The sequence below is a fragment of the Odocoileus virginianus genome, chromosome 21, assembly GCF_023699985.2.
Source record: "Odocoileus virginianus isolate 20LAN1187 ecotype Illinois chromosome 21, Ovbor_1.2, whole genome shotgun sequence".
Classification (NCBI taxonomy): domain Eukaryota; kingdom Metazoa; phylum Chordata; class Mammalia; order Artiodactyla; family Cervidae; genus Odocoileus; species Odocoileus virginianus.
This window is the reverse complement of record NC_069694.1, coordinates 7,766,898-7,784,648: the sequence shown is the minus strand read 5'-3', so window position 1 is coordinate 7,784,648 and position 17,751 is coordinate 7,766,898. Positions and strand designations below refer to the sequence as shown.

The following is a 17,751-nucleotide window of genomic DNA, read 5'->3' as shown; positions in this document are numbered from 1 at the left end:
ATTTTCAGCTTTGTTCCCCACAGCTAGATCCTTCCCATTAACTCCAGTTTATCCACTTTTAAAAACAAAACAAAACTTCCCTCAACCCACCAATTAATTCTTCTCTCTCTCCACCTTTTCGTAGCCAGACTTCTTAGAGGAATGGTTGGTGCCCATTGTCTCCATTTCCCCACCTCCCAGTCCTGTCTCAACTGCTCAAACAAAGGACTCTCCCTAAAGGCATGAGTGACCTCCATGTAGCTAAATTCAGTCCTACTTTTCAGTCTTCATCTTACCTGATCCTCTCAGCAGCTGTGCCCTTTTTTACTTTGGTTTCTATCGTGCTAAACTGCCCGGCTTTCTTCCCTTCTGGCTGTTGCTTCTCAGCCCTCTGACAGTCCTTTCTCACTTGACCTTCTAGTACCGGAGTCTGGTGTATGCACTAGAGTAGGCGATGAGGGCAGGGATACAGCAAGGCTGCGATCATGCAGGTGCTTATTGGAGCATATTAGAAGTATTACTGTCAGTGCTAATCCTATACTTTTGTATGTCCAAGTTCATAAAATACTCAATGATGGTGAGCTTTCTATTTGCATAACTTCTTTCTGTTACTATTAAGGAGCAACAAGCATCGAAAAGTATGACCTTCGTACAAATATGTGGACCCCTGTAGCAAATATGAACGGGCGGAGGCTGCAGTTCGGCGTCGCGGTGTTGGATGACAAGCTGTACGTGGTTGGAGGAAGAGATGGACTGAAGACTTTGAACACTGTGGAATGCTACAACCCGAAAACAAAAACTTGGAGTGTGATGCCTCCTATGTCTACACATAGGCACGGCCTTGGTGAGATAACCGCAGATTTGTTCATACGTTCATGTATAGACCTGTATGGCATTTTCACTGCCTTCACCTGGCAGAAGATCAGTGTCGCAGCTGCTGAGCCAGCAGCAGTCGCCAGCATCCCCTCATGCTCCCTGTTATCTGAGCAGCAGAAGCAGAGAAAACAAGCATGTGTGTGTGTAGCCAGCACAAGTGAAAACATGAATATTTAAGAATTACGGTGTCTCACGATGGACTGACAAGCCACCATTGGACATGTGTGTTCTGTGTTGACATTTAGTGTTATCGAATTGAAATGCTTACTTAAAAATCTTTAGCATCATTTTTTTTTCATGTATATTCCTTGGTTTTTAAGCAGAAATGAATAAGATGCAGAAAATCTTTGAGGTAGCAAAGAGAATGCCATGATAGAGACTTTTCATTCTGTAATTCAGTAATTCACTGAGCAAATATTGACTAGCATGTGCTGTGTGCCATGCTTTCTGTTCTGTAGGTATATAAAGATGAGGAAGACACTGTCTTTATCTTCAGAAACTGATGACTCATTCTGAAATGGACAGAAGAGAATTTAGGGATCTTGTATCAGATGACTTCTCTTTTCTCATAGGAAAAAATGGAAAGAATTGTTTGCTGAGAGTGAAGAGGTGGACATATTATAAAATTAGATGGGGCTTAAAATGTATGTATATCATCCAGATTTTGCTATATAACAAACCACTCCAAAATTTAGAAGCTTAAACCAGGAATCATTTCTTTAGCTCATGAATCTGTGCATCAGCTGGTCAGTTCTTCTGCTCTGGGCTGACTTAGAAGATTTCCGCTGGGTTTTCTCATGACTCTGGAGTAGGCAGGCAGGCTCGTTGGCGGTTGATCTAGAATGGCCTCACTCACGCGTATAGTGGTACCCAGGCTATCAGCCGAGGCAGCAGAGGCGATTGGGCCACATGCCTCTAGTCATTCAGGCTAGCCCAGTATTCTCATGGTGGCAGTCACAGGGTTTCAAAAGCAGCAAGAGAAAGTAAGTCCCAATGCACAAGCATTTTTCAAGCTGCTGCTTGCCTCATGTTTGCTAATATCCCATTGGCTAAAATAAGTCACATGGGCAAGCCCTGATTCAAAAGGTAGAAAGATAGACTCCACTTCTTGATGGGAGGACCTACAGAATCACATTGCGAATAGACATGTCTTCTAGGAAAGGGAGAATTTGTTACCATGTTGTCAATTTATCACAGTTTGGAAAAGGCTTAAAATAGTTGCAATAAAGAATTTGCTAGTTTATCATAAAAGATGAATGAGTTATAGTGAAGAGATTGTTGAGTTTAGATAGCATGGCTTTATACTATACCCAGTTTATTAATACTGAGCACCAGAGTAGAGATTGCCCAAAATGCCAATGAAAATTATCTAGGCATGAAGCTTGGTATGGTAATGGAAACAGCAAAAGATCAAAGAGACAAGGGATTCTAGTTGCAATTAGCTTTCAGTGAAAGATGATCTTAAGTTTCAAGTTAGTTAAGGAAATAAAACCAGAGAGTTGGGGCTAAGGTATTGAGAGAGGAGCTTAAAATTACCTACATGAAATTCAGCAAACAAAACTAAAACAGTAACCTTGAGTCCATAAAATCAACTATTACATAGGCACAAAATGGGAAGATGTATCTTAAAAGCATCATGAACAAGGCTTATAAATTTGTGTTGAGCATAAAATCCAGGGTCAAAAGTATGATTCAGCTGCAAATGTTCCCCTATTATGGGGAAAAGAAAGTCAATTCTAACTTAATGTAATTTCTTATAGTACATAGAATGAGAATGGTCATTATCTAGCTCTGTCTTGTAGAGATGAGATTGTGCATGGGATACTGTCATTAGTTCTAGGTACCATACGAAAGAGTTTATTGAACTGCAGCAAGTTCAAAGAAAGAATGATCATGTAGTTCAAAGTGTCATCTTTAAGCCTTTATTTCCATTTCTGTGTTGTTCAGAACAGCTTTGTTCTTACTAATTTACCTTATAATAAATGTTTTAAACATTATTTAAAATAATGTTTGAGCTTACAGAAGAAATCTTTACTTAAGTAAATTTTAAATTACTTAATTACACTCACACACACATGTAAAAATATAAAATTGTCTATGTTTTATGTACATTTGGAGATAGGTAATCTCCTATAGCTGGTAGGACACAAATAAGTAGAATGGTATGTTGATTTGGTTCCTGCATGGACGGTGACTGTTTATGTCATCTGGCTGTGATTTCACAAAAATAGATGTCTTTGTATCACAATATTTGTATTTTGGCCGTCAAGTGATATGTACTTATATTTCACCTGACTGTGGTCATGTCATGCTGCTGCTGGTGGTGCTAAGTCGCTTCCCAAAACCCTCCAACGTCCTTACAGTTGTCCCGACCGCTGCATGATCTGAGCCCACCCTCCGGCTCACCCACTACTCTCTCCCCCTCACTCACCACCTGGCCTCCTAGCTGTTCGTTCCACAGATACGCTAAGCATGCCTCAGGGCCTTTGTGTACACTAGTCCTCTGATCTCGCCTTCTCTTCCCCTAGATACCTTCAAGCCTGGTTTCCTAACTTCATTCACATTTCTGTTCAAACATTACTCTAGCCGAGAGGTCTCCCTGATCCTCTCTACCCTTTTCCTTTATTCCCAAGTAAAATATCAGGTGCATCAGGGCAGAGCCCTTATCTCTTATGCTCTATTAAGTACCTGGCATGTGGTAGAAGCTCAGTAGCTGTTTGTTGAATAAATGAACATATGAATCTGACTTGGTTCTCTTGTGATGAATCAGACCAATATATTGTGGTATCAAATCTAACTAGAGCAAAATCTCATGAATTTGAATTAAAGGAAGAAAGGAATAAAATCGCTGTTTTCAAATATATTGTAAATCCAAATAGTTGAAAAGTGTTCTAAATATGGCAAAATTGTGCATATTGTATGCTTTTTAAATAACTTTCCCCTGTTGGACCTCAAAATGCTGCCTCTAAAACTTTTAAGACCAGGGTTACAGTGCTATTTTTCCCCCTTACCCACCCACCTATCTATCAAGAAGCTGTGTTCCTCATAGCCAATATCTTTGTCATAAATTTTTATCGTAAATTTTTGCTCAGTTAAATTTGCTTCTTAAAGTTTCACTTTACTTATATTTCAGTGAAAGACTTTTCAGTTTGCTTCTTTCCTGTCTCCTTGTAGGCGTCGCTGTCCTGGAAGGTCCTATGTATGCAGTAGGAGGACATGATGGTTGGAGCTATCTGAATACAGTGGAAAGGTGGGACCCTCAGGCCCGCCAGTGGAACTTTGTCGCTACCATGTCCACCCCCAGGAGCACCGTTGGAGTGGCTGTACTCAGTGGAAAGTAAGGATGTATTTAAAGTTCCACTTAAATGTATCAAGCTGTAGCATGTCCAACTTAAAGATACATAGAAATCGGGAGAGAAATACTTTGAATGATGTAAACAAATTTGTTAGTCTCTTTTTTGTAATAGTTCTAAATATAAATACCTCAACATTAAGTTAGGGTTTTATTTTAATGTACAGATATTATAAATTTCTAGTTATTTTAAGTAAATTTTATATAAATATTCAATATAGTCAAAATCTGGTGGTTTATATAACTTGAAAAGGTTTTTTTTTTAAGTTATATAGTCTCGCTCATATTTCTCTAAATTATTCCTTTCATCTCTTCTACTGATTTTTCCTTATTTAAATATGTGTGTGTTTTAGTCACACAGTCGTGTCTGGCTCTTTGCAGCCCCACGGACTGTGGACCACCAGGCTCCTCTGTCCATGGGATTTTTCCAGGCAGGAATATTGGAATGGGTTACCATTTCCTTCTCCGGGGGACTGAACCCAGATCTCCTGCTTTGGCAGGTGGAGTCTACCAGTGAGCTGTGGGGGAAGCCTTTCCTCACTTACGCTTCTTTCTTATCTCGGTAAACTGCTGAATACTAGAATGCATTTAGAAAGAAGCGTTCCCTTGTTTCTTGTCTGCTCTAAATAAACATATTTGGATAGAGCCACCACTAATAGCTCTTGGTTACTCAAAGACTAAAATATATAGTATCTTTTCTAGGGCTTTCTTCCATAAAATGAAGACCTGTATGGTTATTAAATAAAAGTTGATTGTTATATAACTTAACTCATTTAAAATGCTTTATCATCATCTCCAGAAAGGCAAAAGAATAAAGGTTAAAATACAAAAACTTAAAATTATTTGTAGGAGTTGTTACTGATTATTAAAAGATTTAGGTTTAGATTTTATGGATGATGAAGTACAGGCAGATAGAGATTAAATAACTCATCCAAAGTCACAGCTAGTAAGTGATAAGTGGTAGAACCAGGATTCAAACCCAGAGACTCTGGCTCCAGGGCCCATTCTCTTAATGACTGTACTATACCACTTTTCACAAGGAAGACCCAGGAATTAACTGTGAAGAGCACACAGTACCTGGAAACCTATTACACTGTGCTTGTGTGTGTGTATTTTTAGTTATTGACATTTTCTAGTAGTTGATTCCTTCTAACATTCTGTGATCTGTATTTATATAATTACTCTACCAAGTATTAGCTTAAGATGAGGACAGTTTACTGTTAAGGCAGTAACATCAAAAAAATAGTTTTTAACATAAAATTTTAACAGGTTAAAGTTTCAAATAAATTTCAAATCCCATGCTATTAATATATTTTAAGTTTAAAACAAGATACTGCTGCAACTATATTTTGCTGTTTAAGATTTGTTATCTTATTATTTAAGAACCAATTTGAAACCTGGGTTCGATCCCTGGTCAGAAAGATCCCCTGGAGAAGGCACTGGCTACCCACTCCAGTATTCTTGCCTGGAGAATTCCATGGACAGAGGAGCCTGGCAGGCTACAGTCTGTGGAGTCACAAAGAGTCAGACATTACTGAGTGACTAACACTTCACTTCACTTGAGTGGCACAGGTATTACAAATTATGAATTAAAATTATGAAATACGTCTTTTAAATATGTATATTGTAAATACTTAGTTTTAATGGATAGAAATTTGATATAGTTCAAATGCTGTTTCTTAAGAATTAAAAGATAGCTGAATATTAACTAAGGCATCCATACATTCAAAATGTGTAAGCTTTTGTACATACAGTAAGCTGAATTTATTATTTTACAAAAAAACTGATAGAAGAAATATCTACAAAGAGTTTCCCAGCTGAATAGAAAGTCCAAGAAGATTTTGTGCTTAATAAAAAATATTCATAAGTCCAAATATTTAAAATATTTTACATATTTTAAGATCAGAGTAAAAATATTTTTGATTAGGGCCTCCCTGTGGCTCAGTGGTAAAGAATTCACCTTCCTGCCAGTGCTGGAGACTTGGGTTCTGTCCCTGGGCGGGGAAGATCCCACATGCCATAAGGCGGCTAAGCCCGTGTGCGGCAACTACTGAGGCTGTGCCCTGGGGCCTGTGAGCCGGAACTGCGAGCCCCCCGCCGCTGACGTCTGCACGCCCCAGAGCTGCCCTCTGCGACAAGAGCGGCCGCCACAACTACTGAGGCCGTGCCCTGGGGCCTGTGAGCCGGAACTGCGAGCCCCCCGCCGCTGACGTCTGCACGCCCCAGAGCTGTCCTCTGCGACAAGAGCGGCCGCCGCAACTACTGAGGCCGTGCCCTGGGGCCTGTGAGCCGGAACTGCGAGCCCCCCGCCGCTGACGTCTGCACGCCCCAGAGCTGTCCTCTGCGACAAGAGCGGCCGCCGCAACTACTGAGGCCGTGCCCTGGGGCCTGTGAGCCGGAACTGCGAGCCCCCCGCCGCTGACGTCTGCACGCCCCAGAGCTGCCCTCTGCGACAAGAGCGGCCACCGCAACTACTGAGGCTGTGCCCTGGGGCCTGTGAGCCGGAACTGCGAGCCCACCGCCCCCCGCCGCTGACGTCTGCACGCCCCAGAGCTGTCCTCTGCGACAAGAGCGGCCGCCGCAACTACTGAGGCTGTGCCCTGGGGCCTGTGAGCCGGAACTGCGAGCCCACCGCCCCCCGCCGCTGACGTCTGCACGCCCCAGAGCTGCCCTCTGCGACAAGAGCGGCCGCCGCAACTACTGAGGCTGTGCCCTGGGGCCTGTGAGCCGGAACTGCGAGCCCACCGCCCCCCGCCGCTGACGTCTGCACGCCCCAGAGCTGCCCTCTGCGACAAGAGCGGCCGCCGCAACTACTGAGGCTGTGCCCTGGGGCCTGTGAGCCGGAACTGCGAGCCCACCGCCCCCCGCCGCTGACGTCTGCACGCCCCAGAGCTGCCCTCTGCGACAAGGGCGGCCGCCACAGCTAGCAGGCCTCATACCACAACGCGAGAGTAACCCCCGCTCACTGCAGCTAGAGAGAAGCTCACACACCAGTGAAGACCTCACACCACCAAAAATAAATAAAATTGTTTTTTAAAATAATATTTCTATTAGTGCAGTAGTAATAATATAACTAATAATAATCTTAGTGCAGTGTATTGATTGATAATGAATTTCTGTTGGTTTACTAGGCAGCATTTAGAACATTAACATACCAATGAATATAAATATGGTATTTCAATGTCCTAAACATGGTCTAGTAGATGAGTATATTTGAATCGATAATTCTGTTCTCATATTTCACTATTACGAATACATCCCAGATGAGTGTTGACTGGACAACTGCTCATTAATATAACTGTTGTCCTGCTTCTGCTTCTTACTGGGTGACCACATGCAAGTTTCTTAATCTCCATGAATCCCAGTTTCTTTACCTGAGAAACAAGGATACAAATAGTTTGTCATAGGATCACTATAATGATTAAATTAATACATGTAGAGTGCCTCGCCTGTGGTATTGCTCAGAGAAGGTTAGTTTCTTTTATTTATCACCAAGTCCTATCTTAGCTATTTAAGAAATGTCATGGTATATTCATATACCATCTTTTTTATCTGTTTTAAGACACACTTTGCAGGCTCCTCAAAGATACAATATTTTGAGTTTTCTGTCATTGTGGTGTTTCTCTTCAAGGCCAGTTTGTTGTAGTGCTTTGGTAGGATTCTCATAAATGGTGATCTATAAAATAGGGCATTTTTTCTAATAAAAAATTCAATTCAAAAAAAAAAAATAACATCTCTAAAATTGTGATGTATTCTACAATCAGTGGTAACTTGTCAGTTAGATGGCAGCTGTGAAAAAGTTGTCTTTGCTCATTTGAGTTTATGTTCTCTTTTTTATGTATGTACAGAATGATATATAATATATACAAATATATGATATATACATGTGCCATTTAATAGGTAGCACATCTTTCTTAATGGCACATAGATTGACAGTATTTCTTATAACTGATGACACCTAGAATTCAATGAAATACCATAAGAATAACCTCTTTCTTTGTCCTGTGCATAATAATAGCACTCTTATTTACCATTCAATTTGTTCTTTTTGTAGACTTTATGCGGTTGGCGGTCGTGATGGAAGTTCCTGTCTCAAGTCAGTAGAATGCTTTGATCCGCATACTAATAAGTGGACACTCTGCGCACAGATGTCAAAACGGAGAGGGGGAGTAGGCGTCACTACCTGGAATGGGCTGCTGTATGCCATCGGAGGGCACGACGCGCCGGCGTCCAACCTGACCTCCAGGCTGTCAGACTGCGTGGAGAGGTACTCCCTGTCGGAGAAAGCTAGGATGAGCAGACACACCTGAGCCTCTGAGACGTCCGCACAGATTGATAACTTTTTTGTTTGTTTTTATTTTTTAAAATTTTAATTGGAGGCTAATTACTTTACAATATTGTGGTGGTTCTCCTGCCTGGAAAATCCCATGGACGGAGGAGCCTGGTGGGCCGCAGTCCATGGGGTCGCTAAGAGTCGGTCACAACTGAGCGGCTTCACTTTCACTTGTCACTTTCATGCATTGGAGAAGGAAGTGGCAACCCACTCCAGTGTTCTTGCCTGGAGAATCCCGGGGACGGGGGAGCCTGGTGGGCTGCCGTCTGTGGGGTCGCACAGAGTCGGACACGACTGAAGCGAGTCAGCAGCAGCGGCGTTGCGGTGGTTTTTGCCACGCATTCACATGAACCGGCCATGGGCGCACATGTGTTCCTGATCCTGGCCCCTCTCCCGCCGCCCTCCCCCCCATCTCTCAGGGTCATCCCAGTGCCCCCTGAGCACCCTGCCTCATGCATCGAACCTGGGCCGGCGATCTGTTTCACATATGATAATACACATGTTTTAGCGCGCTTCTCTGAAATCGTCCCACCCTCGCCTGCCCCTGCTGAGCACCCACGAACAAGGCAGTTTATTATGAGCTCTGTAAACACTGGGTGGTCTGCTCAGGCCATCTCTTCATCCGTCTCCAGCAGCCCCCTCAGAGTCTTCCTTCAGTGTTACCTTAGAATTGATTACATAATTCACGAATTGAATCCTATGACAAAGATTTATTGTGTACCTATTTTGTACTGGACATTGTACCTATAAGAAAAGGAGTCTGATGAATTTTACAGAGAATGAATTAGGAGCTGGAAGCCAAATGAGCGAAAGGAGAGGGACATTTCTGACATGTTTTGATATAAAATGATGTAGTATGAAATAGTAAAAGAAAATAAAGGGCTAGTAAGATTTAAAACTTGAACAAGTTATCCATGTTCAGAACTCATATATGGGTCTAGGTACAGAGCCTGACGTCAACAGAAGCTCTGGACAGCGGTTCAGGCCCCCATCTTCTGTGTGACCAGTGGGATGGGGAGAATTGAAGGGATGTAGGAAGTAGATTCAGTAGGAGTGTGTATGAACACACAGGAAACTGGAAGGCAGTGCCTGTCCCGGGAGAACACAGAATGATAGAAGTGGCAGGAAAGGAGTAGGGGAGGTCGGGCAGATCGTGTAGAGTCTTGAAGCCCTGTTAAGGATCTTGGGTTTTAAAGAGCAATGAAAAGTTAACGAGTATGTGTATGTGTGTGAATTATTTAATAAATTATAAATGACTAAAAGAAGGATTAAAAAAATGAAGGTTTGTTGATGACAGTGAGTGCTTTCTATGAAATAATAAGCAGAGTTGGTGTTTGGAATTCCCTGGTTGTCCAGTGGTTAGGACTCCGAGCTTCCATTGTGAGGGGTACAGGTTTCGATCCCAGCACCACCCCCCGAAAAAAACACAAAAAGCAAAAAAAAGCTGCAATTGAGGCTGTAAGTCATCTTACATGGAGCACCCGTCTTATATAGAGCTTCATGAATTGATTTCCTCAGATTTTCAGTAGGCAATCTAAAACCCTAAAGCAGTTTTAAACATTTACATGAGCTCTTTTGGACTAGTTTAAATGTTACACATCTGTAAAATAATTCTGTTGTATTTTAGAAGTTTTCAGGAAAATACTAATTTTTTTCTCTAAAATGTGTTCAAATGTATTTTATGTAACAGATAATAAGACATAAAATAGGATTAAAGGACAGAAGGATTTTAGGTAAAGTGTTGTGAGAATAATGTCAGCTCCATTTCTAAAATTTCCTTTCAGATATGATCCTAAAACAGATATGTGGACTGCAGTGGCTTCTATGAGCATCAGCAGAGATGCTGTGGGGGTCTGTTTACTTGGTGATAAATTATATGCTGTTGGAGGGTATGATGGACAGACTTACCTTAATACAGTGGAGGCTTATGATCCCCAGACAAATGAGTGGACCCAGGTATGGCATTTCATGTTTCATTATTACACTTACTGTATTTTTGTTAAAAACAATTCTTTTGGTAAAACAGACCCTAATTATGTTCAGTATCAAAATACATAGCATAAGCATGATAAAGTCATCTCTTAATTAAATATAAGAAAACAGAGGGAGTGTTTAATTTTATAGTATGGTTAAAATTCAAAATTACCTTTTAAGTGTGAGTTAATCCTCAGAGAAATTATTAATTGGTTATTATTGTTGTTGTTATTACTGTTATTTGCTGCCACCATTTGCTTACTGAGAATTGATGAGATGTTCTAGCATCAGTAGAACAGATAGAACCACAAGAAGCTTTAATAAAGAAAGGAGAAATTGTGGAAAATAAAAAAATTGAACCACTTTCCCATAGATGGGCAATAATTTTTAAATACTCAAGCAGCTGATATTTGGGAACAGAGAAGGACATGGCAGCCCACTCTCGTATTCTTGCTAGGAGAATCCCATGGACAGAGGAGCCTGGCAGGTTACAGTCCATGGGGTTGCAAAAGAGTTGGACATGACTTAGCAACTAAACAACAATAATAACAGATGTCTGGTTATAACCTAATAAAGGTGGAAATCTTACTTAACATTAACAAGTAAGAAACTTGACTTAGGAAGCTTATTAACAGAAAAAAAAATCCATCCTTATCTGTTTCTAAAAGAGTCTAGAGCTTCTGAGAATGATATTTTGAGATCTTTGTTTCCATCATCACCCAGAACAGAACCATGAATTTTCTGCCTCTGGCACACAATTCAATACCTGGTACAGAAAAGGCACTTAGATCTTTAATTGAGCCAAGGTTTACCTTCCCAGGCAGTAAAGAATCTGCCTGCAATGCAAGAGGCCTGGGTTCAATCCCTGGGTCAGGAAAATCCCCTAGAGAAGGGAATGGCTACCCACTCCAGTATTCTTGCCTGGAGAATTCCATGGACAGAGGCGCCTGGTGGGCCACAGTCCATGGGGTCACAAAGTGTCAGACACGACTGAGCAACTAACACTTTGACTTTTACCTACATACAAGGAGTAGTGGTAAGTACTGTCAAGATAACAGAATTTCTGAGAAGCCCTGCTGTCACGGAACTTAATTCCTTGGGTCAGTGAGATCTGCACGTGAAAAGGAAGGCTCCACGGTGTGGCGCGTGAAGTGTTGGTGTGAAGTTGGTATGAAGTGTCACATGGTCCAGGCAGTGAGCTGCGTGGGAAATCAAAGAGAAGAGAGAAAATGGTTGCTGAGAGGGCTTCAGTGAGGAAGAAGTGGGATTTTAATGTAAGCCTTAATGACTTGATGTGATTAAAAAAGGAGATCATGTAAGAAAACATGAAATAAATGTTACTAAAGTGGAAATATGCAGGCTGTCTTGAGGAAGTGGAGTCTCAAGACTCTGTGCTTGAGAAGAGTAGGAATTCTTGGAGAGGAAGGTTGGAATCAGGATGGAGGTTTGTAATGGTTAACCTGAAGAGTTTGGTAGTAAGAAGCCAGAGGAGACTTTTAACCAAGAGAGCAATGCAGTAATAGAAAATCCACGTCAGAGGCCGGGGCCAGGGTAAATTGGGTTGGGGCAGGGTAAGTGAAGGCTGGGTGAAAGGACATTTAGAAGGTTGCTTCATTTATAAGGTTTGAGGTGTGAATACGTAGGTGGATTCAAGAGATATTACCAAGTCCTGTTAATTTTTTCTTTATACACTTACTAGATTTGTATAGAGAGGTGCAGCTTCTGGAGAAAACAGAAAAAGAATGATCGGAGAGTATCTTAGTAGATAATGAAATAGAGCATTAAAAGAAAGGAGAGAGGATTTCAATAACATAAAAGAATGAAGAAGATCTGTCATTCATGAAGTTGTCAGGACCTTTGAGAATGTGATAGAAGCAGAAGCCACCACACAGTGTAAAAAGTAAAGAGAAGATTAAATGTGGAAGCTAGAGGGGCATGCAATTTTAAAATGTTAATAATGATAGAACACTAACACTTAATCCATTTTATGTACCTGGCTCTGTTCTAAGCACTTCACAGTAAAGAATCTTCCCAAGAACTCTAGGAGGTAGGTACTGTTATTTCCTCACTGTATTGGATGAGGTGTCTAAATAGCTAGCTGATTTAGTGTCACAAAGCAGGTGGAGTTAAAATTTAAGCCTAGGATCTTTTTCACCATTAAAGATGAAGACAGGAGAGTTGACAGAAAGCAAAGTTGAAGGCATTTTTCTGAAAAGAAGGACAGGAAACAGAATTGAGGGCAAAGGCAGGAGGAAAATTTTTATCCTCCTCAGACTGGAGGAAAGGTTTTATCCTCCAAAACTGGAGGGGAAGATGAGAATATGAGGATTGAAAGAAAGTGTTTTCAAGTGAAGAGAATGGTAGGTAAAGAGACCTAGCTTGTATGACCTTGATCTTCTGTCTTAAATAAGAGATCCCTTGGTGAAGGGGAGAAGGCATAATTTGAGGACTTGACTTAGAGCTGCAGGATTTCATTAGAAACTACCGTCAGCCTCCTACCTTGGCAGAAGTAGTTGTGAATGATAACTGAGGAACCCAAGAAGAGATGGAAGAATCTCTTTTCCTGAAACGTAGTTCATTTAAGCCCTTAGGCCAGTTATAAGGAAATTATTTCAAACTTGCTACTACAGGGAGTTAACACCTTATGCTAAGTCACTCTGTATCAGAATTCATAATCTGTGACCATACAGCCCTTTGGTTTACATGCCATCTCCATTACTTTAAAAAAATTTTTTATTGAAGTACAGTTGATATACAATATTATAAGTTACAAGTGTACAATACAGTGATTCACAGTTTAAAGATTATACTCCACTTACCCAAACTGTAAAATACTGACTGTCATACAATATTATATAAGTTACAAGTGTACGATGCAGTGATTCACAATTTAAAGGTTATACCCCACTTACCCATACTGTAAAATACTGACTGTCATACAATATTATATAAGTTACAAGTGTACAATGCACTGATTCACAATTTAAAGATTATACCCCACTTACCCATACTGTAAAATACTGTGTCAAACAATATTATATAAGTTACAAGTGTACAATGCAGTGATTCACAATTTAAAGATTATACTCCACTTACCCAAACTGTAAAATACTGTCATACAATATTATATAAGTTACAAGTGTACAATGCAGTGATTCACAATTTAAAGGTTACACCCCACTTACCCATACTATAAAATACTGTCATACAATATTATATAAGTTACAAGTGTACAATGCAGTGATTCACAATTTAAAGGTTACACCCCACTTACCCTACTGTAAAATACTGACTGTCCCCTGTGCCGCACAGTGATCTTTGCGGCTGATTTTATACAGGTGTGTGCTCAGTTGTGTCTGACTCTGTTACCCCGTGGATTGTAGCCCGCCAGATTCCTCTGTCCATGAAATTTTCCAGGCAGAAATACTGGAGTGGGTTGCCATTTCCTCCTCCCGGGGATCCCACCCAGGGATCAATCAAACCCACTTCTCTTGGGTCTTCTGCATTGGCAGGCAGAACCTTTACCACCGTGCCCCCTGGGAAGCCCCATTTTGTATGTGGTTGTTTGTAACTCTTAATTCCCTACCTCTGTTTTGCCCCTCCCCTCTCCCCAGCAGTAACCACTAGTTCTCTGGATCCATGAGTCTGGTTTTTGTTGTTGTTGTTATATTCACTAGTTGTTGCATTACTTAGATTCCACATATAAGTGATTTTAAAGCTCCTAAATGTGAACTTCTAACCATAGTATCTGAAAAATAAATGTTTTCCATTCGATGGTCCTACAAATGGACAGGAGGACATTTATTTGTATAGGAAATGAAATATGATTATGAACTCTTAAGCCACCACTCACCCCACTACCAGCATTGACCCAAAACAGGAGATGACCACATTGCATTTAGTAAATTCTCAAAGCTAAACTTTCTAGCTGGTTATCATGACAACATCAGATATTCACAGGGTAGAGACAGTGTCTTGAGAAAAAGTACTAATTACAGATATTTTGATTTAAATGACTTGGAGGTTACTTCTAGAATACTGTAAGTAAATATGGTTTTAAAATAGGTTATTTGATCAAAAAGATGTAACAGTGATCAAAACAACTGATTCAGGTGGAGAACAACCATGAATTCACTCACATTGAAGTCAGGTGTATTCTTAATTGGTCAGGAGAGGAGAGTCAAAATGACTAGAAGCTCATTTTGATATCATATACAGGTGGCACAGTGGTAAAGAATCTGCCTGCGAAGCAGGAGACCTGGGTTCCATCCCTAGATCGGGAAGATCTCCTGGAGAAGGGAATAGCAACCCACTCAACTGTTCCTCCCGGGATAATCCTAAAGACAGGGGAACCTGGCAGGCCACAGTCCATGATGTTGCAAAGAGACACGACTGAGAGACTAACCCCCACCACCATTTGACAAAAACACTTTACGACATATCCGTACATGCATAGGTACAAAACAAAACCCTTCCCAAATGCTTAATGTTTTAATTCTCTAAGCTCAAATGCATAGATTCTTACTGGGCTCAAAGTAGTCTTTCTTTCAAAACTATTCTTGTCTACACTTATCTCCGCTATGAATTACCCCAGTGTCTAGAATACTTTTGGAAAAAAAAAAAAAAGACCATAAGTAAAACATGTAAGAATTGTTCCTTATTCATAAGATTATATTTTCTCCCAAGTGTCTCATATTTCTGTCTCACTGTTCTCACTGTTGTAGAGTTTATTCACCAGGTTTGTTTTCACTCCCAAGAAGTTGGGTGGGTGATGTTTATTCACTCTGCTAACAAGTAGTAGAATGAGTTTACACTTTTCAGCCATGCTGAGAAGGTCATCAATAACTATGAAGTTAGTGGTTCCTCCAGAATAAGCAGATCCCAGGGATGCAATGTATTTTGTGCAGTCTCTGAGACAGCAAAGTCACGGCCACTCTGGCTGATCCTTGGTATTTTCTCCATTAGTCACAAAGGTACTGTAAGTGTTCAGCCTTGCCTCGCATCCATGTTGTACATCATTTTGGCCAAAATAGTGTTTCACGTAGAACAGTTCCTGATCTATCTTTAAAAGTCATCTTTAAATAGAAGTGAATGCTACATTATTATGTTATATACACAAAACGATCAGGAAGGAGGAGCTCATTTAAGAAAAGGGCCAGCAGAAGAACTCGGACAGTAGGGTTCGGGCAGCAGCTCTTTGCCAACCACTGTGAGCAAACTGTTTCAATATTTCACTGACTGTTGTGGTATTATCAACATTTTTACCCACAATCCCAACACAAGTCTTTGGTTTTTTGTTTGTTTTTTTAGGTTGCTCCACTGTGCCTCGGAAGAGCTGGAGCTTGCGTTGTGACTGTGAAACTATAACTCAGTGCTTGTTTTTCTAAATGAAGATATCCTCTTCCTTTATGAATTTAGTATAATTATTCTACTATCAATGGATAACGTTTTTAGTAAATTTGCAACGCCACATTCCTGGGCACAAAGTGCCTGATCTCTAAATGAAGATGTTAAAACACGGGAGGAAAGAGCAGAAGAACCAGGATTAAAAACTTTCACTTCTTAGGAAATCAAAACTGCATCTGGTGGATTGTGAATGTATGTTCCTGATATATAAACTATGATGACAATGTGCACTGCTCCTAACACAACCCAGGGTTAATTGGGAATTTCATTTCTTTTAATAATCAAGCACATTTTACTGATACTATTATCCGTATTTCTTTTATTATAGTGCAAATACATCTGATAAAACTTCTAATGTATTGCTTTGTAACTTTATCATACATGAGTTGTAGTAATTTTTATTCATTTGTTTGCTTAACCACAGCCACTATTTTAACAATATACTAAAGACTATGCATTTAGTTTTTTTCAGGAATAGCTGAATTTTCTGTGCTTTGGTTGTGGACTTTTATTTCTAAAATTTCTAAGTGAATCAATTTAATGAACATTAAAGAGTTAGAACAATGACCAAATAAAAGCTTGTTTTGATCTTTGGGGTCTATTTAAATATTCATTCCATCTAGATTCATCAAGAACTCCGTATTATGACGTTCTTCCTTTGGAACTGAAAGAAGATGTTTTACATTAAATTCAAGATATGCAAATTTTGTGGAGAAAATAAATGCTATCTACCCTCTAATGTTCTTTCACCTAAGTAGTATTTAATTATATGAATTTGTTTTCTTTTATATTATTAAAAATGCTTCGATTTTGTCTTTTTATATTGAAGAACTGTTTGGATATTCTTATGTTCTCAAGTCTGTATGTGCCTCTCCTGCCTGTTTCTGATCTCTTGCCAGAATTAGTAATCGTTTGTGCGTCTTTGTAGTCAAACAGTTTGGGGGGGATAGGCTTACTGAATGTTTGGAAAATGAGTTTAAAGTGTTTATTACCCCAACTTTTGTACATTTGTAAACTCTTAATTACACATGTGAATGTTAATACTCTCAGTGAATTATTTATTATTTGCACAAGTGCACTGGGCAGTATTATTTTATGATAACTTCTTTAGGGTATAAGTCATTAACTTATATCTTAATATAGAAAGAGTATAAACTAAATTCTCACCTTTTAAAAGTTCATATTGTGGTTAATGTGTGTTTACATTCTGTATCTGTGTAGTCTTTATTTTAGTTGCTTCCTTTAAAAATTGAGCTTTTCTTTTTTTTTTTTTTTTGAGCTGATTTTGAGTACTCATGAAATTTTTCTACCTTTGAAGTCAACAAACTTAGGACTTCTATTCTCAAAGAAAATTCCATGGGCATTATACTGGCATGGGTACTAAGAAAATAGCAGTGATCATGACAAATATATTATTTCATATATTCATTGTAGTGTGTATATGAATTCAGATATTTTCCTCACAAGGAGGGATCAGCTGTAGAGTATGTATTTAGAGTAAGAGAAAGAAGAGGAAAAAGATATAAGAAACAAAACAAAAATTTCAAAAGCAGAAATGTGCTAGTACATCATCCCTTCATGTGGAGGCTCAGGCCTGGAATTGAAAGGAAAGTACTTATCCTTGTGATTACCTCTCCTCTCCATTCGTCATTCACTCTCGTTCCTGCGCCTGCAGTGGAGTCAGACGCACCTTAAGGTAAAGGACCTGATTCTTGTCCCTAAAGACCTTCCTTTCCTTTATGGGATTCATCAGAACAGTTGCTTTGATTTTCTGTCCCGCTGGAGGGCCCTTCTTAATGGAGTTTTGTAGTCGATAGGACCTGCTCTTCTG

At 40.0% G+C, this 17,751-nt stretch overlaps 1 protein-coding gene across 5 annotated transcripts in view; it reads left to right on the top strand.

Moving 5' to 3' along the window:
* Positions 1–16,961, top strand: part of KLHL5 (kelch like family member 5) — an 83,756-nt gene extending 66,795 nt beyond the window's left edge. For all 5 annotated transcript variants that reach the window (XM_070452023.1, XM_070452022.1, XM_070452024.1 and 2 more), the window contains 5 exons: positions 599–823; positions 4,030–4,192; positions 8,262–8,474; positions 10,325–10,496; positions 15,825–16,961. In XM_070452023.1, coding sequence (XP_070308124.1) covers positions 599–823; positions 4,030–4,192; positions 8,262–8,474; positions 10,325–10,496; positions 15,825–15,881 — 830 coding nt within the window. In that variant the 3' untranslated portion in view covers positions 15,882–16,961. The remainder of the gene's footprint in view (positions 1–598; positions 824–4,029; positions 4,193–8,261; positions 8,475–10,324; positions 10,497–15,824) is intronic.
* Positions 16,962–17,751: the final 790 nt, after the last annotated feature.